This window comes from Mus pahari, chromosome 16 (genome assembly GCF_900095145.1).
Source record: "Mus pahari chromosome 16, PAHARI_EIJ_v1.1, whole genome shotgun sequence".
NCBI lineage: Eukaryota > Metazoa > Chordata > Mammalia > Rodentia > Muridae > Mus > Mus pahari.
Genome location: NC_034605.1, coordinates 59,504,513 through 59,532,091, shown reverse-complemented (window position 1 = coordinate 59,532,091; position 27,579 = coordinate 59,504,513). Strand labels below are relative to the sequence as shown.

Genomic DNA, 27,579 nt, shown 5'->3' with positions numbered 1-27,579 from the left:
TGGAGGGCTGGAGCAGAAAGAGAAGGGAATAAGTTGTGGCAAATGTCATCCCTTCCCTACTGAGTTATTGTAGGAACACCACAGAATGTACTGAGGCAGACAGATAGCATGACCTCCTACCTGCCCAGGCTGTATGTTGCCACCGATAGAGTCACCATTGTGCAGCATGTGACCAATAAATGCACAGATAGGTGGGACCATGAGTGGCAGAGAGCAGAAGCAGCAGGCTGTCCCACAGGACACATACAGAGCCACTGTGTCCCCAGGAGGTCAGCGTGGCTCTCTCCGCTTGACCCTGATTGCCGATTAAAGGTGGGCTCTGTCCTCATGAAAATAAAACAGAAACGACCCCAGCCAACCTTTTCTACAGGCCACTACGGAAGGAGCACCGGAGACATCCATCCAATCAAAACCAGCGCCCCTGTTAAGTTCCGTCTCCCCAGGAATTACTTTTAATGGAAGGAACCTTAGAAGCACTGGACAGAATTAGAAGCTCTTGTTTTCCTTGATAACGATGGGAAATTTCCATATTCCACCCTGGGAAGATTCATATGTCCCACCTCCCCTGACACACTGCCTCCCCAGGGATCCATCTTGCAATCCAGAGGGGCTCCAGGGCCGAGGGAGGGGACCCTGCAGGCTGCCACATATTTCTATATTGCTACGGTGCCTAAGTCCGAGCCTCACGGACTCTGGCTCTGCACCGCCCTTTTGAAGGTCTCCACCTCTAAAGAGAAGGAGGCACTGGACTTGCCGAAGACTATGGAGCCAGTTAATGGACAAACTCTACAACTTCATTCCACCGTCGAGTAGAACCTTCCCCCTATCCCCCCAGCCCCCTCCCCCCCCCCGTGTGCTTTGAGCAATTGTCTCTTGCGCTTCTGCGGTGCTAATTCCTAAGATTAACATACTATATAAGACTTGTCGGTGAGACCCCAACAGTGCCACACATCTCGGCTCTCAGCGTGCAGCCCATGGCATTCCCCTGTCTAGCAGATAGCTCTGTCATAATCGATAGTTACAGGACAACCACTGCATGCCAAGTTCTGTTTTGGCCCTGCAGCCCTGCCTTGCTGGGAGAATCCATTGACTGCTGCCCAGGGACTCTCAACAAGTGGGGCAGGCAGGAGTGAACGAGCAGCAGCTCGAACTATGCAGCCATTGCGAATGATGTGTGGGCAGCGGCTGGGGAGGAAGTGTTGGCTGCTACCTGGCAGGGTCAGGGAACGCTTCCTAGAAGGGATGGCCCAGTGGAGGGTCCTTAGGGAAAAGCTAGAAGGGCGCCTGACCCATACGGGACATCATCAAAGAACTGCAAACAGCCAAAAACCTATGGGAGGTGGAAAAAGATTACACAGTCATGAAGAGTCTTCTAAGTCCTGATAGAGGGCGAGAATCTCCGCCGAGCCCTCTCTTAGGTGAAGATGTGCTCAGAGGCACTTCAGAAAGGACACTGTGACCATGGAGACTTGGACTCGGCCTGGGCCTGCTGCTGCTGCTGACTGGAGGATGAGTAAGATGGGAATGTAGAAACAGTCTTCTAGAAAGGTCTACGACTGAGATCACTCCAGAGGGAAGCGAGCGGGGTGTGGGGGGAGTCTGAGAGGGGAGGCAGATGCAGACACAGAGGCTTCGGTAGTGGTGGGGGGGACGGAGGAGGGATGCAAACATCTAGCCCGTTGTATGGGCCCTGTGTGGCAGCCAAGGCTAGATTGTGTCAAGCAGTGGCATGTTACAAGAAACCAGGGAAAGGGCCCCTGGGGCACCATAGGTCCTTGCCTGCTGCCATTTTATCTGTGCAGTGTGTGCTGGAGTTCGTGGTGAGCCGCACGGGAGAGAATCGCCCTGCCTGGCCACGGTGTGAGGTGTTTGCCAGGATCCCGATCAGGGCCATGGGCTGAGTTTAAAATCACACTTCATTATAATCCCAAGGTCATCATCATCACCCTTTAACAATAAAATGGCTATGAGGTGATTGCGCGTAAGAGAGTCCATCAGATAAGTTCTAAGACCTGACGGTGTCACACGGTCAGACGTGGAGCCCCGCTCAGACCCAGAGAATTTGGGCAACTACACTTAACTAAGATGTAAAAAACAAACAAACAAAAATACCCCCCAAAAGAAAAAAAAATTTATCTTTGTATAGCTCCTCGATATATAAGAGATAGGCTTTTACCTGGGTTATTTTTAAAGGCTAACAATGCTTTTGAGAGTTGGGCAACGAGTATTCTGTTACTGAATGGTGTTTGCTTGGAATGTTCCTCTCCGCTCCTCTTGTGTTAATTCGTGACATGAAATGTTAAGCCTCTTCAGCAGACTAAAAGGTGACAAGGGTTTGCGGGAGTTGTTGTTGTTGTTGTTGTGCCACTGGAGACCCCTAGGCAAGCGCCCCGCCACTTAGCTGTATCCCTAGACCAAGTTTTAAGACAGGAGACCCGATCCCAGAAAGAAAGTTTGCTCCATTAGCCAATGTCTTACCATCCAAGTACTAACCAGGCCTTATGCTGCTTGGCTCCCAAGGTTAGATTTTGGGTGTTTGGCCACAGTCCGTTGAGGACTGTCTTTGTGACATAGTATCTCAGGCATCACCTCCGGTCCCCACCTGAGTGGTGGCTCTGCCTGGGAGGACATGTTAACCTTCACTAAAATCTCATTGAATTGAAACTCTCATTCTCAAAGAGGCAGACGATATGAGGGGAAACCAGATAACAGCAGGGCATCTTTGGAAATCAGAGGAGCTAACTTGCCCAGTGCCTTGAAGACCTTGGCCAAGTGATGGGCTTTGACAGCCATGAAGCTACTGAAGGAGAGGGCCTGGATCATTTTTATTTCCAACGTGTTGTAAGGTTCCAGAAACTTCCCCCGGATGCTACAACTTACTGCTATTAAGGAAACAATGAAAGAAAAAACTGCCAGTCCTAACATGAGCATTGCTTATCAAACAGTTGACACATAGCAAACTGTCTTGTGCACCTCACCAATATTGTGAGAAATCACTTACCCTTCACAACAGCCTTACACAGTAGAGACCGTTGTTTTCCCATCTTGTGCCTAAGGGGGAAAAAGACCTATGGAGCCTATACCTTGGCCAAAAACTTAACAGCCAATCCCAGGCTTCCCTTGCTTCAGCACTCTGACAGCTGTCAACAGCAAGGCCAGGAGACAGGAAGGGAAGCGTGCAGCACAGTTTCAGCCATTCACGCGTAACCACACACTGAGTTTGCTGAGTTCTGTCTATCTGCCAGGCTGGACAGATTTCACTCACCTCAAGCCAGACCCCTCCTTTTTGGAGTTTCTTATCCCAGCTCCTCATTTGGGGTCCAAGATAGTGATTGAGTGGCAGAGGTGGGGACTCTGGGGTTAGGAGCCTGGAAGGATCCCTTGGATGTTTACCTATCCCCCCCCCTTCCTCAGGCATGGTGATTGGTTTGGATCCCTGAGATCTGAGTATTAGAGAGGTGGCCTGCCTAGGAGCTCTTTCTCCACTCCCGAGCACCTTCCTACAGCACCCTGCTCAGATGGCAAGCAGAGCACCTTCCCACAGCACCCTGCTCGGATGGCAGGCAGGTGCTGCTGTCCTTTGACAGAACTCTAGCAGGGCACAGCTATTGTCTTCGGAGCCATCAGAGCAACCCTCTGAGCCCTGATCCTCCTGCTTAATTTTAGCTTGCTAGCTGCACACTGGCTAGGTAACTAAACTGAACGGAGCGCCTGTGGGGAGGGTTTGTGGCATTCTGGAGAAGCGGCAATTTTCATAACAATCGACCTAAACTGTCGCCTTGTTGATCAGTTTGTTCTCTGAGGCGCGTGCATGCTGCCTCTTCAGGAAACCTGTTATTAAAGTCTCATTATCCAGGCGAGACAGACCTGGGAGAGAACTGATTACCTTGTCCCAGCTTTCTGCGTGACAGATCAGCCCCAGCCTTCCCACACACACACCCCCACCCAGGGAGACAAGGGTGAATCACATCTATTCAGGATCACTCGGGTTCTCGCTGCTAGGAGGACTTCTCATGCCAGGGTGGCCTATTAACTAACTGCAGTCCCTTCCCCTGCAAGCCAAGAGCCAAAAAAAAAAAAGACAAAGAAAAAAGGAAGCCCGGGCTGGAGGAACCAGAGGGTCATTTGCATGAAATCTAGCATCTATGGTGATCTGGTAGATAGGAAGGCAAAGGAGGCTTGTTCGGGAAAATCGATAAATATCTAACTGATTACCCTTCATTCAGTGGGCAGAGGCCTCTGGAGCTTCTGGGCCTGAGTCTGCTACCAGGCAGCAGAGCACCCAGCAGCCCAGCCGCTGGCTTTCACAGTCTTCTCCACTAGCACCTACCAGATTGCTTTCAGAGCAGATGAATCCAAAGGACAGCAGCCCGTCAGGATGCTGCTCTCACTGTGGATATGTTACATGAGTTGCTCACTCAATCTTCCCAGCAGCTGAGCAGTAAAGCGCCCATTATGTCCACTTCACAGTTGGGCAAACTGAGACCCTAACAGGCCTTGTAATGTGTTTGAACACACGCATATCCAGTATGTGTATTGAGATTTGGACCCCAGCATGCATTTGTTTTCTCCTCCTGTCTCTGTGAAGCCCTGATACAGCTGAGGACCTGACAAACCGCACAGCTCGTGGGATGAAAGAAGGTGAGGAGCTGGGAGCTGCAACTTTTGACAATAGGGAACCCCAGATGTGGCCCTACCGTAGCCAGTGGGGGCCTTTGTGATTAGTTTTGTGGTAGACAGCAGTTAAACCAGTTTAAAATCTTTCTTCCTGAAGGGCAACTCCAGACAGTGAGGAGAAGGATTCCACGCTAGGTCCTATGGCTCCTGCAAATTCTAGGCAATAATTAGGTATAAGGCTCAAACCTACAAAGCCAGTGCTCAGGAGGCTGAAGCAGAAGGATGATCATAAGTTCAAGGCCAAGACAGGCAGTGGACTGTGATAAAGACACCATTGCAAGCCATGGGACACCTCCCAGGACACTGGGGTTAGCGCCAGGCCTGGGCCCTTGGCACCATCGATGGTCTGCTGACTTGATTCTAAGCCCAGCTTCCTTTCTAAGAATGCATTATGCAGGCTTCCAAGATGTAGGTAACAAATCTTCTCCCACTGAGGGCAGGGAGACAGAGCTCTTTAATTATTTTATTCCTGCCACACCCTACACTAGAAGATACTAGCCCAGCATCTCTCGTTGACTATGAAGCTCTTGCACTTTCAAAGCATACATTGTTCACTACATTTCCCCAACAGAAGGCACTTGTCTTTCTTAGAATGTCGTGTTTGCAGGCTGACTCATATAAGAGCGTATGAAGCCAAGTGTGTTGTCACAAACCTGTGATCTCAGTACTCGCAGGGTGCCGGCAGTAGGATCAAGTTCAAGGCCATCAGCTTTGGCTACATATTGACTTAAAAGCCAGCCTGGACTACATGTTGTCTGTATGGTTTGAATTTAAATACGCCTCACCCATAGGTTCATGTGTTCTTTGTGGATGGGTTATGGGACCTTTAGGAGATTGCGCCTAGTTTGAGAAAGTGTGTCACTGCAGAAAGGCTCTATCAGTTACAGTCTTCCCTGGGTTTCATCTATCTGAGCCCCTATCGGCCTCCTGACCACCGAGGCTTCAGCGAGCAGCCTCACTCTCTTTCCACCATGATGTCACCACCAGATATCTTCTCAAATCATGAGTCAAGATACAGCCTTCCTACCTTAAGCTGTTTCTTTGGGGGAATTTGATCAAATCGGTGGGGAAGGTCCTTGGTGTATCCGCTAATGTTTGCAGGTTCAAGTCCTTCCCCCCCCCCCGGGTCTATGGCTTACTGTGCTTTTGACATTCAGGAGCTAATTTCTGTGTGGTTGGGTCTCCTGGTGTCTGTATTCATAGTTTCTGAACCTTTCTCCAGGCCAAGACCATCTGGTAAATTCTCGGCAACGTTGTGTGCTAGTCATAAGTATTTTTTCTAATTTTAACTCTTCAATTCCACACTCAGATCTTATCTATTCACATTGTGTCAGTCTAGACAAAGCATGATACCACTCACAGCTTAGCGTAGGTAATCTTGCATGTCAGATGTCAGCCAATAATGTCTCCTCTGCCAATACGAATAGCAAACACAAGTCTGTTCGTAGTACACTGAACGTTTCTGTGGACTGGGCTGGCTCCAGATACAAAGTCCAGAGACTGACTGGGGCTCTCACTGCCCTAACTTGGTCCGTCAATCCACCTTTTCTCTGACAGAGGGTCTGTTGCTTCAGCTCATCCTGCCTCCTACAAAGAGGAGGAAGAGCAGCAGGCCTCTCCTCAAGAGCCTGGAAGAGGCCTCTGCAGTCTGGCTAAGACCCCTTCCCAGCCAATCAGGGATGAGTGTTTATCCCTCTAGCCATCTCAGATCTGGGCCTCTTGTAATTATGTTTCTAGAAATGAGGCTAAGTGCAGGTTCAGAGACTAATCCTCACACTGCAGAGGGGTATCAAATAAGCATGTGGCACTGGCTGTCTGGAGTGGGGTCGTGTCACATTAGAGACCCCGCTGCAAACACAATTTAACCAAAGTGTGACCTGCCTGCTCTGCCTCCCTCTGATTACAAACACAGAATGCCTAAGAAGGAACTGGAAATAGATAAGGGCTCAGAGGCAAACTCCATAGTGAGAAACAGTGCATGCGGGACCTGAGCCCATCTTCCCCGACTGAAACCAATGGAGAGGGCTGGTCCAGCCTGTGTCCCCTGTGACCTCACTGGCATCAGCCAGAGACCTGTGTGGTGGTCTAGGGTAAGGAACAGAAAGTGAATTTGGGTGAAACATCTCGCTGTCACAGGTATTAGCCACTTGTTTGGGACAAGTGCTTGCCCTTTTGTGCTGGATCCTGTGGAGAAGGGAACAGCTGCGCAAGAGAAGGAGAGCAGCCAGCTCCAACGCATTTAGGATCTGGAACTCACCATCTCATGGCTTGGGGCTCTCTATGCCACGGTTCCTTTCCACAAAGAGATAACAGAATCATTCCATTGTGATGGGAGATGGTACCTCCATAAATCTCCCATACAGTGAATGCCATGTGTTCACATAAGATGGATTCACATCTTCTATGAGGAAAACATTTTCCCTTTCTAGAACAGCAATGGGAACCAGAGCTCTGCAGTAATGGCTCGCATCTACTCTTCACTTCAAAAAGTGATGCAGGCCTTTAGTCCCAGCCCTCACAAGGCAGAGGCACAGGCAGGCAGATCTGTTTGAGTTCAAAGCCAGCCTAATCTACATAGAGAGCTCCAGGCCAGCCAAAGCTATATAGTGAGACCTTGTCTCAAACACAATCAGATTAGCAAGCAAGCAAACAAACAGAACCCTGATAGTGGATTCCTGATTAAATGTTACAAACTCACAGCTTTAAAGGAAATAAAAGGCAAGCAATACCAGCGTAAACTCGCTTCAGATACCAGCTTCTCAGACTCTGAGATGCACAGGGAATGAGCCACACAGCTGCTGTGCACACTAGCCACCACCCCCACACATAGACACCCCCGTATTCTCACATGCAGGAGAACTGTTAATTCATGCAAGTCAAGAGTGGATTTTTAGCCCAAGTTGGAAAACTAACATTTTTGTACCTTTTCTCAAATAAATCTCAGTGCTTGAGAAACACTGATGGGGTGGGGTGAGCTCTAGTTAATCCTGGCCATTTGTGGGTAAGTGTTGGAAATCCAAAATGTTAAGGGGTGGCGGGGGTGGGGGAGTCCTCTCATAACGGCACTAAAAATTTGGATGCAGATTAGAAAGTTGAACTTTATGTCCCCACGACACAGGCATATTCTAAGCCATCCAACCACAATCCAGCTTTTTGATTGGCCATTATATAATAAGCCTGATACTAATTCTTAGCCAGAAGGTTAGGACCGTGAGATGTGCCTGGGGACTGAAACCTCTGTATCCAGTCATTTCAAAGGGTCAAAGAGCCAGGCCTCCCAGGACCACCCACCGCACATGGGTGGCACACACCAGATTCGGCACCTGCAGAATTAGAACATGCGTCCATTTTCCTCAGCCTGTTTTCTGACCGGACCTCCCTGGTTGGGAGGTCTTTGTTTATGTGACTGGTCTCAGGCAGTGAGGACAAGCATGAGCCTGCTACCAGGTGTCAGAGGCCTGCAAGTGCCACCAGGTAGCAATGCCAGCTCAGTCTGCTGAACACAGGTCACGGTCAGGCTGTGTAGCCTAAGAAAAGCTGTTTCAGAGTCCCCTGAAGGAGCAGTGAACTCTCCTGAGGCTCAAAAGCAAACATTTGCCCTGTGTTTAATTTTAGATGTCTGATTAATTACAGCGGGATAAAAAACAATATCCCAGTCTGGAGTCCCAGCCAGCAAAATTGAATTTTAAAATGGAAGAAATTACCACGCGAGAGTCTTTCCAAGTCGTCCTAGAAAGCTGAGTACTACAATATTTCAGAGTGTAGGCAGCTGCAGCCCACCCCAGTCCCATTCTGGGCTGGGGGTGTGGGGAGAGGCCATTAAAGCCTAGTAATGAGAGGGCAGCTTTCATGTGAACTAGTTCAAGATGCTTAAAAGGCCTGTCTGTTTCCTTGTAGAGTTGAAGAAAGCTTTAAAACCTTGTTTTGGTCCATATTTGGCTTGTCTGAGGTCATCTCGGTGGTGCTGAAATACGACCACAAGTTCATCGAGAATATTGGCTACGTGCTGTACGGGGTTTATAATGTCACCATGGTGGTTGTGCTGCTCAACATGCTGATAGCCATGATCAACAACTCCTATCAGGAAATCGAGGTAAGCCAGCTCCGAGTCGTCCCTGCCTTGGTCAGCCATAGCACCGCAGCAAAGAGGGTGGGTGCGTCAAACGTGCATGCGCCCTCACGTGCGATGCTGAGGGTGGGTGCATCAAACGCGCATGCGCCCTCACGTGCGACGCTAAGACCATTACAGACATTCTTCCTAGACCATGTTTTCTGTCAGTCTGCCATACTGGAAAGCCTAGTGAGAGCAGAAGGCACCAGCCAGGATCGCACATCATTCAGAAAGGTGATGGCAGCCCACGGCACATCACAATGGCTATGTGCTCATTCCCCTTCTGCCTGTCTTGTGCCTACTGTGTGCCGAGACAGTACTACAGTGATGATGCAGACTAGTCCCTGTGCCCAAGGACCTCATGGAAAAGGTGGAAAATGGGGGTAGAGAGCTAGCTCAGTGGATAAAGCCCATGCTTAGCAAGCGTGGGGACCGGAATCTGGCTCCCCAGGACCGATGTAAAAAGCTAGGTGTGGCACCATAAGCCTGTAGTCCCAGCTCTGGGAAGTAAAAATCAGCAGGATCATGGGAGCTCTCAGGCCCCACCAGCCTAGCCTGGTCACTGAGCCCCAGAGTCATTGAGCGAACCTATCTCCTTAAATACGATACATACTAATGGAGGAAGATCCCCAACATCAAATCATGGCCGCTCCATGCACACACATAGGCATGTACACTCATACAGATCCATGCATGCACATCCCCCCCTACACATACACATATGCAAAAATAAGCAAACAAATAAAACCAGGTAAAGGCTGGCAAGATGGCAGGTAAAAATACTCACTATGCAGGTCCTCCTGACGACCAGGGTTCAGTCCCCAGAACCCACATAAAAGAGGAAAGAAGAAACAAAGCCATCCCTTGAGCTCCACGTGTGTGCCATAGCACATGCATTCCCACATCACACACACACAGCAATAAGTAACAAGGTAATCAACGCATCGCCATGTTCTGGGGTCACCACAAACAGGTCCAGAAGATGCAAAGCGAAGAGGAGACCCGGAAGCTTGGGGCCACGTAAAGATGAAAACCACTTTACCAGAAAGATAACAGAAAGTATACAGGCTGTGAGTGAGGCCCAGAGCATTCACCCAGCACAGCTCGGTCCCCAACACTGCAATAAAACAAATGGTATCGGCAAGTAATTTATTAAGAACTGAAATACACAAGCCATGAGCAGTTGGTTGCAGCCTTAATAGAACATCAAGGAATTAAATCAACACAAATGAGCAATGATAGGAATCAAGTTAAATTGACTGTGATGACCCTGAGCGAGTCGGTACTGTACAACTTAAGAAGAGAAAGAAGCCATAGTGGGGGGCAGCAGCACGATGGCTCAGTGGGTAAAGGGGCTTGTTTCAAAGCCCGGTGTCCCAAGTTCAATCCCAGCAACCACGTGGTAGGAAGAGAGAACTGACTTCAGAGAGTCATTCTCTGATTTCCACATATGCACCATAGCATGTACACACCCAAACACATATGCACACGCAGTAATAAATAATGTGGCTCATGTACACACCCAAACACATATGCACACACAGTAATAATTAAATGTAATACGGCTCATGTACACACCCAAACACATATGCACACACAGTAATAAATCAATGTAATACGGCTCATGTACACACTCAAACACATATGCACACGCAGTAATAAATCAATGTAATACGGCTCATGTACACACCCAAACATATGCACACGCAGTAATAAATAAATGTAATACAGCTCATGTACATACCCAAACATATGCACACGCAGTAATAAATAAATGTAATATGTCTCTTAAAAGATCAGTGCGCATAACTAGAATCCCAACACACATAGCAAGACTGTGTCTCAAAAACAAGTAATGGAACAGAATAGATGAAGAATTTACCTAATGACGGTAGTGGAGACCGCCAAGCCACCAAGCCGCCAGGCCTTATGAGAAAAAGTGTCCAGGGGACCTTATTCCATCTTCCATTGGTACCTGCACTCACATGTGCACACACCTTCCCCCAGCCCCAGACACACACACATACACGCGTGCACACACATGCACACGCACTTATTTTTTAAGAGGAGAGAGATGCCCCATTGAGATGCCTGCCTCTTGGGTAGTACTGTGGGAAGGGTGATGGACAGGGTACCTTTCAGCATCCACCTTCTTGTGCTTTGTAAGTTAGGGAGAAGGTCCTCAGGTGTTACTGCATGAAAGATGCACGTTGTACTTCTCCAAATACAAGCAGGCAAATCTCCGATGCGATGAATCTGACGATGCATATACCAACAAGCAAGGAAGGCGGAGAGGAAAGGATGCCAAGGATGGGGTCACAGCCCTCCTGTGGGGCTGAGAGCTGGAAGTGGGCCAGTCGCACCCCTGGCAAACCCTACGCTTCAATAATAAGAAACTATTACATCCATATTTATCATATAGGAAAGTAAAAAACTTCATTCAATATGGATTAAAAAAAAAAAGGTAAAGTCAGACTGTAGCTTAGGCGTCAGTTAAGCAGCAGGCATTCGTTTTCAGACTATGTAGCTTAGGCATCAGTTAAGCAGCAGGCATTCATTTTCTTACAGTGGTGGTGGCCAGAAGAACAAGGTATCCAGGCAGATGGTTTCCCGAGAGGCTGCCCTCGTGGGCACACAGACAGCAGCCTCCCAGCTCTGTCCTTCCACGGCCCTCTGCCAATCTGCTTGATCAATCTGCCTGTGTAACCTCTTATAACGTCGAGCACCTTTTTAAAAGGTTCTGCCTGCGACTCCATTCACATCCGAGAGCGGTGCGGTTAGGGAACAGCGGATGGCTTTTGAGGTCATCCAGCCCATAATATACTCTCCCAGAAAGATCATTCTGGAACACAGACTTGCATGTTTTAAGACAGAGAGTGTGTGCCCGCTGCAGGAGCACCCACTGGGCAAGGGAAAGGAGGGGGCTGGGCCTGAGGCATTAGCTGCCTGTCCCCTTCCCCAACCCACCCACCCTGCTCCCTGGGGGATGCAGCACATGCCGGAAGGATGGGCCAGTGACATCTTCTTAAGAAACATTTTTATATGTTTGGTTTCCTATGCAAATAAGCTATTGCCAGCGAGTCCTCCTATCCTGCTGGGCCTCGGTTTCCCTGAGTGTAAGAAAAGGCAAACAGTGCTTGAAGAAAACCCCTGGGTCTTTATATTTCCCTCCCAGAGATTTTAAACAAACACGTTGAGCTTTGGTCCACTTAGCCCTGGCATGAGAAGATTGGCTACATGGTGCCCACTTGGCACAGGGCTAGGCAAGCTCATAGCTCAGGGTGTTGTCTGAGGTGGGCAGAACACTGGGGCCTAAACCCTCCTCCTCTAGGCCCCGAACAACTTCTTGGCCAAGCCAGAGCCAGACAGTATTTCTGTCTCCATGAGCCACGAGCTGCTGGATAGTGGGTACTCAGGAGCACATTTGGCCCTGGTGAGTGAATCTTTGTAAGCCTTCTGGGAGGACACTTGCTGATTCATTCACTGTGTGGTGAGCACTTCCTGTCAGAGTCCACAGGCTCGCCTGCTCCTGCCACTGCATCCCTTTCTACCTCCTCCATCTGGGACAGTCCTGGCTCTCTCCAGAGCCACCATGCACTGCCACCATGCCTGTCTGGATCTTTGCCCTCCAGTCCCCACCTAGCCTTTTGTTTAAAGGATCAAAATAATTTCTTTTAAAAGTGAGAAAATTCTTCTACTGGGCCCCCACGGCTCTCTAGGGCTGGTGTTCGCAGTGCCCAGTGGTTCACACTGCCCAGTGGTTCATGCTGCTCAGCACCTCTCCCACTGTTGACTCACACATTCTTCGTTCCACCTCACCCCCCAGGCTGGCTGAGAACTACCCAGCTCTAACATCAGCCGTGGAACAGACTTTGCTGAGCCCTGAGATAGGCCAAGCTCAGCACAAGCTTCTCTCTCAGCGTGGGCCCCATCCCTTGGTCAGCCACTAGGTAGGCTGATGAGTGATTGATCCAGCCATGCCATTGGCCAGACTGTGCACAGATCCATGAGATAGGCCTCCTCCTAAGCATAGGCCAGTCAGCACAGGGTACAATGTTTCCTCTGTGGCCGGAAGCTGCCAATGAGGCCCATGCCCAGCCAAGGAGACTGACAATCTTTCTTGCCACTGTCTGGCATGGCTCCATGTCTTTCATAAATATATAGTTCCTTTAGTTCTTCTGGCCACCTTTGAAGCAGGTAATTAGTTTATGTTCCCATTTTATAAATGAAACAACTGAGGTTCAGAATTGCCAAGTCAGATGCCATAGTTTTCACAACTCACAAGGACCATGGCCAGGATTTGAACCCACGCAGGTTCCAGTGTTCTTGTCAGCGCAACACCCTTCTTCCTCTGGTTCCTGTCTTCCTGTGTCACCAGGAGTGACCCCTGTTCTCACAGAGCGCCTCGTCTACAAGACCCATGTGTCACATTACAGGGCAGGCAAGTCAATGTAAAACCTTCCCAATGGAAAGCAAAAGACTGCCTGCTGGCTGTGGGCTGAGACCCCTGGGCTCCATCCCAGAAGGCTCACAGGGGCACATCTATGCCAGGCTCACAAGTGCCCTGGTGTGTAGCCAACGCCTGGGCAAGCAGGCACTCACTTGATGCCTGCCTCAGAACGTGCAGAAGGCGGTATTGCCCACACTGCACGGATTCACAGGCTCAAGTCCCATAGCTAATACAGCTTTGAAATCAGACGTGGGAGAGTCTAAGCCCCACCCCCAACCTTCCTCAAATGAATGAAAAGATACACAATTAAAAATCAAAGTTTGAAAAGAAAAAAACCCAACCTATCCATCCCTACCCATTTCCTGGCCCAGGACCGACTGCCCTCCTATCGTAAGAGGGTCCAGGGAGCCCGTGCATAGAAGACGACTGAGCATCAACTCCCAGGGCCACCCAGCACAGCGGTCCACACTTGACACCAAGTCAGAAGACCCAAGTCTTGTGTTTACTCTAAGCCCACCACCAGTGGAGGGAAAGAGGCAGAAGCCTGCCCTCAGGCAGAAGTCGGGCTTTGTGCGTTTCGTCCCAGGCTAGCCCTCGTGCATTCCCTGCCATCACTCTGACCACTGAGAGACGCTGTGTTGTGCAGTTTTGTGGCCACGAGCCCCACTTGTCCACGGAGCCCTGGACAGGAAGCTAGCCCAGACCGGGGCAGTTTGCATGTGTAAAATTCACGCTGGACCTCAAAAGTCTAGTGTGCAAAGAAAAAAAACAAAAACAAAACACATCTCAGTAACTTTTTGTGTGTGGTGCTAGGTACTGAGCCCAGGGCTTGGCACATTCTGAGCATGTGCTGTAGCACCAAGCTACACCTCAGCTGTAAATTTTATAACAATGACTTGTTGACATGGCAACTCTGTAGCTCAGTTAAATCAGATACATCGGTGAAGTCAATTTCACCTGTCCTTTTTTTTTTTTTTTTTTTTATAGTGGGGCATAGAGAATGTCAGCTTTCCTAAGAGAGTCACCTCAGGTTTACAATGCACTGCTGGTGCACTGCTGGGTGACACTCCTAAAAGAGATGGCTAACGCCAAGCTATAGTAGCCAGAGCTGTAAAGTAGGGACCAGAAGAAGGAAGCTTCCGTGGAAACAGTGTGGTGAGCTGCAAGTGGGAAATGCTGGCAAAGGCGCCAGTAGGGTGCATGGGGGACAGGACGCAGCACTGGCCAGCCTTTTCCTCCTGGAAGACCAAGGCAGGTGGAGAGCTTTAAGAGTGGTATGTGCATATGGCACTGCCCTGCGCCATCGCAGATGGGGTAAGCACGCGTAGCCCGCCAGTCCTAGCCAGCGAGCTGCTCTACCACTGTAGACTCTGTTGGTCGGGCGGCCCTGCTTCCACTACACTCGATGTCATCGTGGTCTCTGACTCATGTGACTGTACCCTTGTTTTGCAGGAAGACGCGGACGTGGAGTGGAAATTTGCTCGAGCGAAGCTCTGGCTTTCTTACTTTGATGAAGGAAGAACTCTCCCTGCTCCCTTTAACCTGGTGCCGAGCCCTAAATCCTTTTATTATCTCATAATGAGAATCAAGATGTGCCTAATAGAGCTCTGCCAATCTAAGGCCAAACGCTGTGAAAACGACCTGGAAATGGGCATGCTGAACTCCAAGTTCAGGGTAGGTAGCCTATAGCTGAGCTCCAGATTCAGGGTAGGTCGCCTATAGCTGAGCTCCAGATTCAGGGTAGGTAGCATCAGGTCTGTAGGGTAAGAAAAAGCAGGGCTCTCAGAGGCAGGGGTAAGGGGAGGCTGAAGAGGCAGGGGGAAGGCGGGGGGGGGGCTGTGTTTGACTACTTCCTTCCAACAAAGGATGCCAGCAAGCCAGGAGCTGTGAGGGGCCATTGCCTTACCGAATCTACCAGGCACCTCAGCAAAGCACCACCCGGCAGAACGTCCCCAAATCCCTCAGGAAGATGCTTTGAGTTCAGCAAACAGCCTGCTGCCTAGAAAGACATGGCCCCAGCAGAGGGGAGGGGAACTCCCTAACACAGTGGCTCTCAACCTTCCCAATGCTGCAACCCTTCAATACAGTTCCTCAGGTTGCAGCGACCCCCAGCCATAAAATTATTTTCACTGCCTCTTCACAGCTACAGTTTTGCTGCTGTTATGAATTATAATGTAAGCATCTGATATGCAGATGGTCGTAGGAGACCCCCGTGAAAGCATGGTTTGACGCAGGCTGAGAACCACTGTCCTAGGACAGTGACGAGAATATGGGCATAGAATAGCTTTCTGCAGAAAGTACCGAGAAGATGACCTGAGAACTGAATTCCCTGCCCAATCTCTCTTGCTTCTGTGGTCTCAGTGTTCATTGCATAGCAGAACCTCTGAGGAGTTCTAGAGGGAAGACAAAAAAAAAAATTCAGGGCTTCCTTGACCAAATTGGCCAATAATGGTCTGTTACCATGACAACCCTATAGCAACTCAGTTCCCAGGAGCAACACTCTAGGAAGCCAAGCCATTTCTAAATCTATTTCCAGAGGCTCCCCTACAGACTGGCCCTGTGTGTAGATATTCTCAAGTCCTGCATGCATGTGTATGTATATATTCTCAGGTCCTGCATGCATGTGTATGTATGTATTCTCAGGTCCTGCATGCATGTGTATGTATGAATTCTTCTTTCTCTGCTCCAGAAGCCTCGCTACCAGGCCGGCATGAGGAATTCTGAAAACCTGACCGCAAACAGCACCTTCAGCAAGCCCACAAGATACCAGGTAACTGCCCCTACCTAAGTGTGGGCAGAGGTCAAGCCCACCAGGATGGGCCCAGGCGCATTGCTGCGTGAGCAGAGAGAGCTCAGCTCCCTCCTGGGCGTCTGCCATGTGTAGGCACTGTGCCATTTACTGAGGAGGCAGAAAGTACCTCAGTGGCCCCTCCAGGCCACTAAAGGGGAGAGACAAGTGACAAACCCATAGATAGCATAATGGCATCAAACTGATAGAAGTTCCAAGAATAAAGTTAAACCTGGAGAAACCCAGGAAGGCCTGGCTAGAGGCGTGTCTTCACGGTGAGGAGAGTTGGCCAAGACCTCAGCCAGGAAAAGGAGGCAGCCATGAAACCTTGTGGGTAAAGGTGCTGAGGGCGGGGTGGGGGAGCGGAAGATAAAGTCGGAAGGAAGGCAGAGCCCGGCTACTCAGGACAGGGGCAGGGCTCTCTAAGAAGGTCCAGGGGAGGGGAGTAACTGCAGCGGCAGACACAGTAAGACTGTATTCAGCTTCAGACATCAGGCAAGACACCAGTAAGGAGGATGTGTGTGCAGGTTCCGATGTAAGGGCTGCTGGTTACCGTTGGGCTGTGTGAGTGGGCGGTGGAGAAAAACAGACACAGGCAATGCACCCTCTGGATGTACAGCCAGCAGGACCTGAGGCTGTGTGAACTGAGGGGAAGGAGTGGCCCCTCCATGATGCCCAGTAGGCCCTAGGTGGCCAGGTGGACCCCGGGATCCTCTCTGCACACCCGCCCTTAGACCGGCAGCCAGTAGAGATGGATGCCACAGAATCCTGTAACACCCCATGCCTGCAATCCTGCATCCCCTCTTGAAACCTGGGCTAAGGCTTTGTTCCAGCTTGAACGCGCTCCTGAGCAGTGATGAATGGTAACCACAGGTTAGCTGTTAAATGCACGGGCATCCTTCCCCTACCTTCCACCCCCTTAAGCGTAATCTCTTCTGGCTGTGATGTGATGTTGTCCTGGGTATCCCTTTCGACTGCGGTGAGAAGGTGATATGCCCCTGGTGCTGCCTTCCCATGGAGAACCCTCACGGACCTGGCATCTCCCCGACACAGGTCTCTAGCTAAATCTCCTCATCTGGGTTTCAGCCACCAGCCGTGTGCAGTGGAGAGGGTTTAATTGCACAATTAAGGAACAGCTCAGCCTTCAAAGCGAGGACCGCCTTATCAGATGACGTGAGCTCAAAACTGGCAACGGGCAGCTCTCGAGTCTGATCGTGCACAGAATGGAGATGCCCAGTTTGGTCTGCTTTGAGCTGTTTTACAGTCTACGTCCTCTGACCAGCAGAAGCCTCCCACCTCTCAGCTTCTCAGAGAAGAGCAGATTTTTCTCTGTCACTGCAAAGATAGGAATTGCCTTACAGAAACTCGGTGTTGGGCGGAACCAGCTACAGAGATAAAGGAAGGATGATTGCGTGTGAATGTCCTGCACCCAGATGAATCACAATCAGCCTAGTAGCCCTCTGCTACCTGCCTACCAGCATCACAGCCTCCAGCCAGCCTTAAATCTCCCCAATCCCTGCTGATGACAGAGCTTGGCTGCTTTTCAGCCTCGGGCTAGGGGTGACCTTGTCTCTTGTCGCTCAGAGGAAAGCTCTAGGCTACTTAGTGGTGGAAAGGCACCGAGGCACCTGGCAGGGCTAGCGGGCGACAGGGGGACTGAGGGGACGCTTCTCTTTGCACTGGGCACTCTGGACCAGCGGGGCTCTGTGTCTGGACATCCTTCTGAGCTGTAGTCATCTATTCAGGATCTAAACTGACCTTGAGATGACCCCAAAGGACACGTGGAAGCAGGCTCCCCCAGATTCTGGCAAATTTTACAGATAAGAGAACTGTCTGCCTGGCTGAGGCCTCACATCCAGTTGTGACCCACCTGATTCTGAGGGCACTTCTCTGTTACCCCACAACACTGCCGGGGCACTAGCCTGGCATCCCTCTTCCTGGTGCTTCCCCCAGAGTTCCCTCAGCCCCTGCCTTGCTGGGGCTTGGCAGTCTCTTGAGTGGGATCTGTCTGAACCTCCAAGCCCAGGGTGAGGAGCCAGAGGGCCCTTAGGCTGCATCCCGTCACCAGCAGCAACAGGCAGCGTCAAAGGATGGGTCTGAGGGTGACCTGAGCCGGTTTGCCTGTCCGTGGCCCACCGGGAGCCCTCCAGGCTGCCTGCTTGTCACGCAGCAGTCTCCACGTGTGCGGAGAACCTGAAGCCCTCCGTCCATCTCCCCAAGGTGGCCAGCTCACTGAGTGCCTGTTCTGTCAGCCTTGTACACTGTAGTCGCTGGCAAACACCCTGGAGAATCCCAGCATTGCACTCTGCCCTATTGCTCTGAGCGGCCCTGAGCCTGACACCCTTTCCCCAGTCCTTAGCAGTTCCCTGGTGGGCCGCAGTCTCTGTTGTAAGCTTTTCAGTCCCACTGCCTTGTCTGGCCCTTGCTGCAGGCCTTGGGTTGCCACGTCCCCTCAGTACTTTTGCTTTAGTTAGGCTGTTTCCTGCCTGGGCTTCCATGCCTAAGAGACCAGTTGACATGGTCTAAGTTCACCTCCTCTCAGAGTTGCCTTGTGGCCTGTTCCAAGAGTCTGTCTGTTAGGGGTATGGACCCCAATACTCACTCTCTGAGGGAAGCATTTCTCTATGACAAAGCATACAGCCACACCCTAAAGATACCACAGAATCCAGGCACAGTCCACCATCCAAACAGACCTTAGCTTCATGACGCAGTGGGGTCACTCAAGAGGGAGGGGGTTTATTATTGTTTGGGGACAGTGACTTGGTTGGGTTTCTCAAGACAGGGTCTCATGTAGCTTAGGCTGGCTTTGAACTTGCTATGTAGCTGAGGCTAGCCTTGAACCCCTTTCCCCACCTGGCTTGGGGGTAGACATCTTCTGGTTCACCTTCTAGCTGGTGTTGGCTGTGAAACAAGTCAGCATGCCACAGACAAGCTGCCAGTGCTGCTTTTCCTGTGTCAGGGTCTCACACACACGTGACTGTCACGCGTGGCTTCTGCTCCCATAAGCTCCTGCTTTCTGTTGGTGGAGGGCTACGCCACTTCCATCTGGCTCTACCTCATTCGCCTTTGTCAGTATACAGTGTGTACTCTCTTCCTGGGCTGTGTTCTTGGCCACCTTGGCAGCACAAAGATTGCAGGAGGATCTGTGTCCCCTCCCGCCCGCGCTCAGGAGTCTGCACTGAGGGGGTGTGCCCCTTGTGCCTGGATGCTAGTCTCTGTGTGACAGCCCCTTCTTACTCACTGTGCATCTCTTCTGCATCCACTTTGAGTCTCCTCTGCTGAGTAACAGCACCAAAAATACACAACACTGCTGTAGCTAAGGTGATGGGGGAGGGGCCAGCTCACCTCTGCTGCTGCTAAGGTCATGGGGGAGGGGCCAGGGACGGGGCGGGGACAGGGGAGAGGCCATCTTCATGAAGCCAAAGAACTCAGTGGAAGGAAACAAGGAGCTGTCTAAAGTTCAGCACGAAGCAGTGCCCTCCCTCCCCTCCCCACCTTCCCTACATCCTTCCCACCCTACCCTGCCCTGTCCCCACAACACATTCACACAGTGACGCAAAGGAAACCTTCAATGACCACACCCCACACCCTTCTGGCATGCGTGTCAAGGAGAATATCTGCTAACCATGTTACGGTTTGTGGTGCAGCATAGCTGGTAATCTTGTCCTTCGGGTCCCTTGGTGTTTGATTCTCTACCCTTTGAACCCCCAAACTGTAGAACCCCACTCAGATCAAGCAGTCAGTAGCCAAGAATGGCCATGTGTGTTCAAGCACTACAACTATGAGGCCAGCAACCCTTTCCCCTGTGAGGTTGCCTGTCTGCTGACATGAGGCTTCTCCCTGTGAGAGGTCCCCAGAGCTGGCCCAAGCCCACTGACTAACAGACCCAGCTTCTGGGCAATGCTTCTCGTTCCCAGACCACCCGGGAATTCACCTCTTATTGCGGCTTTGGTTTTTATTTCGGCTAAACCTAAACTTTGCCCTCCCTCCCCTGCTCCCCATCTGTGAGGCCCTAGAGAGGCCCCTCACACTCTGAGCCCACAAGTTCTCATCCGTCCCGAGCTTCTGGGGAGACTGAGGAGGTTTCTGTGAATAAGACTAACACAACACGGGCTATAAGACCCAGCATGCATGTCTTGAGTTTCCTCTTCCTCCTCCTCCCCAACATCATCATCATCACCACCACCACCACCAAGGTAGAGGCATGTGAGCTGATCTTGCCAATTCAGACAGGAGCTTGACAGCCACATTTTAAAGTGATAAGTATAGCCCTTGGGGTGTTACTGGAGAATGGATTAATTGTGTAACTCGATCCAGAGCACAGCAGATACTAACTACTAAATGGGAAACGGTGTGGTGATTTCTGCACCCACAAAAAAGGTGCCTTCCACCGCCTTTCATTTCTAGGTTCTGCCTTGCCATCTTCCTCATGCACAGCGAGACCCTGTCACTCCAGAAGTAGAGAAGCCATTCCCTTGTTTCACTGAGACAGGGTCTTGCTGTGTAGCCCAGACCTGGCCCTGGCCCAGTAACTCAGTAACCTCCTGCCTCAGACTCCGAGTATTGGCATTTCAAGCCTACAGGCGGGCACCCAGCATAGGCACTTAGTTATTGAGGTTTGCCTTGAAAGGCACCTAGCTTTAACTAGCGCCCTTGTCCTTGGGTCAGCCTAAAACTGTGCCATAGTCGAATGCTTGGGACATCTTAGTTTAACGGGTAGTAGATAACTCCATTGTCTGCTGTGAGACTCTGTGAAGGACAATTTAGGATGATCTTTCTCTCCCTGTTGGTTTGGTTTGTGTTTCCACTGAAGGTACCAAGGGGTGGGTACACGGTCCTGTCATGCAGATGTCCTGCTCCATGGAGTAGAAGAATGTGTCAGACACTTCAGGCACTGCGGTGCTAACACCACCTCTTGGGATGAATGGGGACAGCTTGCTAATGAGCCGTTCCCACCATCCAAACCGTAGAGCCACAGGGAAGGGAACCCACAGGCACGGGCGAAGAAGGGCTCACTGGCCTCACTAAGCTTACTCAGGCCATGGGTGAAAGAAACTTAGCTCAGTGCAGATAAAACCTTAGGACCACAGTCTGGAGATAGTCCCTGCTGAGGTCTTCGACAGGAAAGTAGCCGGAAGTGTCTGGTGCTTGGTATACAGCACAGTCCCATTTTCCTGTGGTCGGAGAGAACTCAGGACTGAGCCCAAGTACACTACCAGCTTCTGAACTCTAGAAGATGCCACGTCCTCTTGATCCTAGGTGTGGCAGGTGAACCAAGCACCCGATGGGGCAGCGCCAGGGAGCAGGGGACTCCAGCCCCTTTCTTCATGCCACTTACAAGAGCCAGAAATCTCAGTTTGGGGGATATTTTTAACCTCTGTGATTTCACAGGAACCCTGGAACAACTAGCTGATGAAATCCAAAGTGGGCTCTGCCAGGCAGGCTTCCTGACACACAGCTCTATTCTTGGTGTCCCTTACATGTAGTTCAAACTTTGTTCATCTAAAGGGTACTTGCCAGTGAGTTATCTGGAAGCTAGGGACCCAGGCCCTTGCTCCTCCATAACTTTGGGTGCAGGGCCAGACCCATGCACATCTCGGGAAGCAGTCTCTCCATCAAGGCCCAGAGGCTGACAGTGTGGCTGATGCCGGCAACCCTCCAAGGTATAGACGCCTTCCTCTAGCCTGGCCTGGGTTGCTCTCCTGAACAGCAGCTGCTCTGTCTCCCCCGAGGACTGCATTTGCCTGGCTGACCTGATAAGACTTCCCAGAATTCCCTGTCTGGCCAGAGCAACACTGGGCCTAGGGCCTCAAGCAGAGCCATGACTCCAAGATGGTTCTCCTTCCCTTTCTCCTCGGCTTAGCTTCCTGTCAGCGTGAAGTGTCCTGTTCTCACCTCTTGGGAGGTGGGAGGCTACGCAGAGCTCTGCCCAGGTCTCCCCACTGGGCAGAGCACCCTGGGACCATGCCAACCTGCCAGCGTCCAGTGCTGAGGCCCAGGCTGGGTGAGAGGGTCAGACCCTGCTGGCCTCGCCACCTCTGAGCGCTGCCGTGGTTCTCATTCCAGAAGATCATGAAGCGGCTCATAAAGAGATACGTGCTGAAGGCCCAGGTGGACAGAGAGAACGACGAAGTCAACGAAGGTACGGGAGGGAGGCCCCAAAGCGATTTCACTCCGAGTTTCACAGGCCAGGGGTCAAGCATGGTTCTCTCAGGTGGAGGCTGGGGTTGTCTGGGTTCTGTGGTCTTTATGGAGAATGCCTGGCTCTTTAGTGCAAGCAGATGCATTCCCATGAGCTGGGGGGGACCAAAGTCTTCACTGCCTCACTGAGGTCCACCCTGAGCCCAAACCCCGAGGCTACCCTGTTGTCTCTGCACTAGACCCGCCCCTCAGCATCTACACCCCTCTCATCACTCCCTCCCCGACCTGGCATCTGTCATCTCCACTCTGCCCTTCTACCTCCTCCTCTTGTAAGGAAGGCACATGATTAGATTGGCTCCTGGGTGGTCCAGCATCCCCTCCTAACCCAGACGATTAGCACCTGCCTCCACATGTCACCTTAACATGTCGCCTTAGTTCCTATTTACTGTGTGATATAACTTACCCTGAGAGGCCAGCCACTAATGATGACATTGTAGACATCCTGGAGGTATGGGACATTATTAGGCATTATTACGCCTCCTCAGTTGGCTTCCAGCCCTTTGAACTCAGGCTAGCCTAGAATCCCACCACTCACCCGTTCTTCTGCGGGCACATATACAAAACGGTCGGCCCGTGCCTCGTTTTCAGAGCCTACCACTGGCTCAGACCCAGCTATGCATCGTGTCTCTAGTCCAAGGTCTGAGATTATGGCGGTAGCAGTTTCTCTGAGGAGCTCTGAAGTGCCCCCTCTTCAGTGGCAGCTAGTGAAAGGGCAGGTCCCAGCCCAATGCCTCCCCACATCTGTGGCAAGGCCTGAGGCCAACACTTTAGACAACAACATCTGGTACTTCCTATGCACACCGGAGTTCCTGCCTACATCAGCCTCACCAAATGCGTTAGTTTCCAGTCTAAACTATTAAGCAAGTATTCTTAAGGAAGCAGCAGATACCCTATACCAGGCCGTCGATCATGCAACACCAAGGATAAATACTTGAAAGGCTCTTGCCCATGACTGGGGGTACCCTGTCTCCCCTCACTTGGGCCACAGAGCTACCAAAAGAGCTTGGCCACTGAGTGACCCTCGACTTCCTATCTTGGGGTCCCTAGCATACAGCCTGCAAAACCAGCGGTGTCCAGTCTAGCTGCCAAGCACACAGAGCCAAGAGGCTGGGCAGCGACCCTGTCGTTCCTTGGGGGCCCCAGTTATTAGACCACAGGGTGCTGCATCAGCCTCAAGTGGTGTGGGGCTGTGATGGACGTGAAGGTAACTAATACACACTTTGGGGGTGGGTACTCAGACGTCATTTTAGTTTCATTGATATGAGTCTGGGGCTTAGTGAAGCACCCTAATAAAAATAGGGGGTATAATCATGTATATAAGACCTCTGTACTTTATATATTTAAGCACACTGCATAGGAGATAGGAATAGTATACCCACAAGCAGTGGACCCCTGCCAGATTTAAGTCTGGTGTCTAACATGTGAGAAAAGAACCTTTCTGCTCCCCTTTGTGCTTAATAAAGAGATTCCCCCAGGCCCAGACCCATCAGGCTTCTAACCACGTGGGTCACTATGGAAACAGAAAATGAAAGTGACTGGTGGTACCCTATTAGGGGAGGAGGCAGCTGCAGGCATCAGGGAGGCTCACACGAGGGAGCCCAGGCTGTTTCTAAGAACTAAGGGAAGCTGCGGTCAGTCGGTCGGCGGGCAGCTGGCCAGCCCTGGGGCTGCATCCATGTGCAGAGCTCTGTTCTCTGGTGCTTGGGGCTTCTCCCCTCGGCACATACACAGAGCACCAGGAAATGGCTGCCCCAGCTAATGAACATCTTGCTTGACACCTACATGTGCTGGCTCTGAGGCCAACTTTGGAGCCAGCGGTGTGTGAAACAGGTGCCCAAAAAAATCACAGCCCTGAATTCCACCTCTCCAAGCTGTGAAGGGAGAGACTTTCCAGGAATGGGGGGAGGGACTGTAAGTGTGCATGGGAAACAGGCACTCCTCCCGGGAGATCTGTGGACACAGGGATCTCTTAGACTCCCAACACCCTCCCTCACCCCCCACCCTCACCCCCCCACCCCTGCTCAGCTTCCCCAGGGCTGGACCTGTACCCAGTGCACAGAACCTCCTTCCTTTACACACACACACACACACACACACACACACACACACACACACACAGCAAGCCCTTCTCTTCTGTCTTTGCAGGTGAACTCAAAGAGATCAAGCAAGACATCTCAAGCCTTCGCTATGAGCTCCTGGAGGAGAAGTCTCAGGCTACAGGAGAGCTGGCAGACCTGATCCAGCAGCTCAGTGAGAAGTTTGGGAAGAATCTGAACAAAGACCACCTGCGGGTGAACAAGGGCAAGGACATTTAGCACGAGCACAGCGGCAGGTGTGACTGATGTCTAACAGCATTCCAAAGCCGGGCCAGGTGTCCCAGTCTCAGCCCCGCTGGGGACAGGGAACCACTGGCTCTGTCCTGGGCACATGACTGCTATCTATAGCCCAGGAACCGCCTGGATCCAGGATTGTGAAACTAAGCTGTTGGGAGAGACGAGCTACCCCAAGGAGAGAAGAAATGTCATCAGACACAGTGACCTCCTGTCTAGCCTCCGTGGCCAAAGCAGGAACCGGCCATCTTGGATGCACATGTGTGCCCGCCCACTTGACTCAGGATGACAGCTGTGTCCTGGGAAGTCAGCCCCTGCACCTGAGTCCCTTCTTACTCCTCCCTGACACACACACACACACACACACACACACACACACACACACACACAACGAGAACCGGGAGGTGACCTGTGACCTACTCTTAAGTGCCAGATGAGAACCCAGATAGCCTAATAGCTAATAGTTCTATTTGTTTATATAAAAAAGTTTAAAAACACTAAATCAAAAATTGTACTGTAGAGAAAAGTTGTCATTGTTTAGAGAACAACAAAATCCAAATAATGTATTTTTACCTTTATTATCTTGTATTTACTATTTTTACCTAAAATGAGAAGAAATAAAATGACCTCATAAGAGCCTGGGGGTCTGTGTGGATGTGCTGCTGGGCCATGTCTGACTGGGGGCCTAGCGCTGGACACCGTCTGGGTCAGGGCTGTCTGCGAGGACAGGACCAAACCACAACCACGGCCTCCAAGAAGTTCGCAGCCTCACCCCTCACTGCCAAGCCCCACTTGCTGTTCCAGCTCTGACCCCAGCATCTCGGAGGTCAGGCAGGAAGTGAAGGCAGCAAGGGAGGAGGGCAAGGGTGGGTGCCTGGGATGGAGCCTCACACCTGAGAGTGGGAAGAGCTACCACCAGATGGCACCCAGCCCCAAACACGGGGCCTCACCTCGGGTCAGAGAGGGACTGAAGCAGACTCCACTGGTCATGAGGACCTACTGTGTGCTGTGCTCAGGATTTTCCATAAGTCAGTTTTCCAAGTCTTCACAGTGACCCTGGAAGGAGGGTCAGGGTTCCAAATTCAAATATTTGGAAGATACCCTGGAAGAGAAAGAGAAAAAGAGTGGGTGTATATGCATACACATATCCCTACACGTATGTGTGTGTGCATAGATGGATGGATGGATGGATGGATGGATGGATGGATGGATGGATGGATGGATAAATAGGTAGATAGGTAGATAGATGATGGATGGATGGATGGATGGATGGATGGGCAGACGGATGGATGGACAGACAGACGGTAACTCATGTGATGGATGATGTCTGTCCATGCTTTATAAAAGCATCAAAGCTCTGCATTCACAGGAACCATATTCGTTCATTTGGACTCTGCTGGGCATTAACACACAGTATGGCAGCATCTCAAGCTAGGTGGCAGCTGTTCCTAGGCAGTCATGTGATCATATGTCCCCACAGGCAACACTCTACAGGGGACTTGGTGGCTAGGATTTTTGGATAAAGGTACCGGTTGAGCTATCCTGATGGCTATCTTTGGCCTACTGTGTCTCATGTTAAGACAGCTGAGCACAGGTTAGCCCAAACTGCAGGTCCATAGAGTAGGTGCAATAGATGCATTCTGTCTTAGAGTAGTTTCAACTCACGGTGCATTTGCATGTGTCCCCCTCTGAGTCCAGGAGTGCGGATGCATATTTGCAGAGAGGTAGGTGCAATAGATGCATTCTGTCTTAGAGTAGTTTCAGCTCACGGTGCGTTTGCATGTGTCCCCCTCTGAGTCCAGGAGTGCGGATGCATATTTGCAGAGAGATCAGACTTGCATTCCAAGATATCCAATTGCAAAAACTGTTTGCTTAATTCTGCTGCAGGAAGGTGGGGTGACGTGCTAAGGGACGTGAGATTCTAGACGTGACTGGTGCCTGTCTGTGACTCTCAGGTGTCGAATCCCTGCATGCTTGCTGCTAATGCTGGCTGCTTGGCCACATCCGCCCCATTTCAAACAGCAGGGGAAATCAACATTCGCAGGGCCCCTGGATGCTGAGCTAGGCAGCTAGAGAAGATGTGGCCATGAACATTCCAAATCTGGGTTTTCCTAGCCCTACCCCTACCACAAAACCCAGGGCTTGAACAAGATGCAAACCTGTGGCCCGTGGGCACCTTGGGTACATGAACAAGGCACTTTACAAATATACACTCCTGTTGTTAGCCTGGGGTCACTGGAGGGACTCTAGGTGTATTTCAAAGAACTTCCAGGGCTGGAGAGATGGCTCAGTGGTTAAGAGCAAGCACTGGCAACCCTTCCATAGGACCTGCATTCAATCCCCAGCACCCACATGGTAGCTCACGACCTTCTATAACTCCAGTCCAAAGGATCCATCGCCCTCTTCTGGCCTCTGTGGGCATTGCATGCACATGGTATACCAACATACATGCAGGCAAAACACCCACATAAAAATAAAGAAAAACCAGGACTGACAAGTCTACAGGTGTCTTTGGGGCTGTGCGCTGGTCCCTAGAGCGAGTGCCTTTGCCCTTTTCCTGTTGTCCTCCCAGCTCCCAAGCCTGAATGAATGCGCCGGGCAGGGCTTTCCTGTCTCCAGCTAGGACCCAGCAGTCCCCTGTTCCAGCCTGGACTCTGAAGACAGGAGTGCATGCTTGGTTGGAAGAGCAAATAATCTGACCAGAGAGGACAAATTACCAATGTTTCCGCAAGATTTCCTCTCAGATCCCCTACTTATCTTCCTCAGACTGCTGATAAACACTTGGGAGACGCAGCATTCTCTTCCCCAACTGCTTCCGCCAGAGGCGCTTGGCAGCCCTGTTTTCAAACTGTGTGACACCCCTTTTCCTAAAAGTCCTAAGCTTCAGATCTGCTCCTCAGAGAGAGAAAGGCAAACAAGCCCCGCTGCATAATTAAAACTGGAATGGAGACTGGCACCATTCATTAGGCCTTCAGGGCCATCCAGGAGTGGATGCCAGATGGGTGAGAGAACGGGGGAGGGG

General features: G+C 51.0%; 1 protein-coding gene across 2 annotated transcripts in view; it reads left to right on the top strand.

The window, feature by feature from the left end:
- Window positions 1-25,202, top strand: part of Trpc7 (transient receptor potential cation channel subfamily C member 7) — a 119,708-nt gene extending 94,506 nt beyond the window's left edge. Inside the window, exons 8-12 of one of the 2 annotated variants that reach the window (XM_021215357.2) lie at window positions 8,575-8,770; window positions 14,691-14,912; window positions 15,931-16,008; window positions 22,093-22,168; window positions 24,373-25,202. In XM_021215357.2, coding sequence (XP_021071016.2) covers window positions 8,575-8,770; window positions 14,691-14,912; window positions 15,931-16,008; window positions 22,093-22,168; window positions 24,373-24,542 — 742 coding nt within the window. In that variant the 3' untranslated portion in view covers window positions 24,543-25,202. Of the gene's footprint in view, window positions 1-8,574; window positions 8,771-14,690; window positions 14,913-15,927; window positions 16,009-22,092; window positions 22,169-24,372 lie in introns of both variants that reach the window. The other variant, XM_021215356.2, reaches the window with a different exon arrangement.
- The last annotated feature ends 2,377 nt before the right edge of the window (window positions 25,203-27,579 follow it).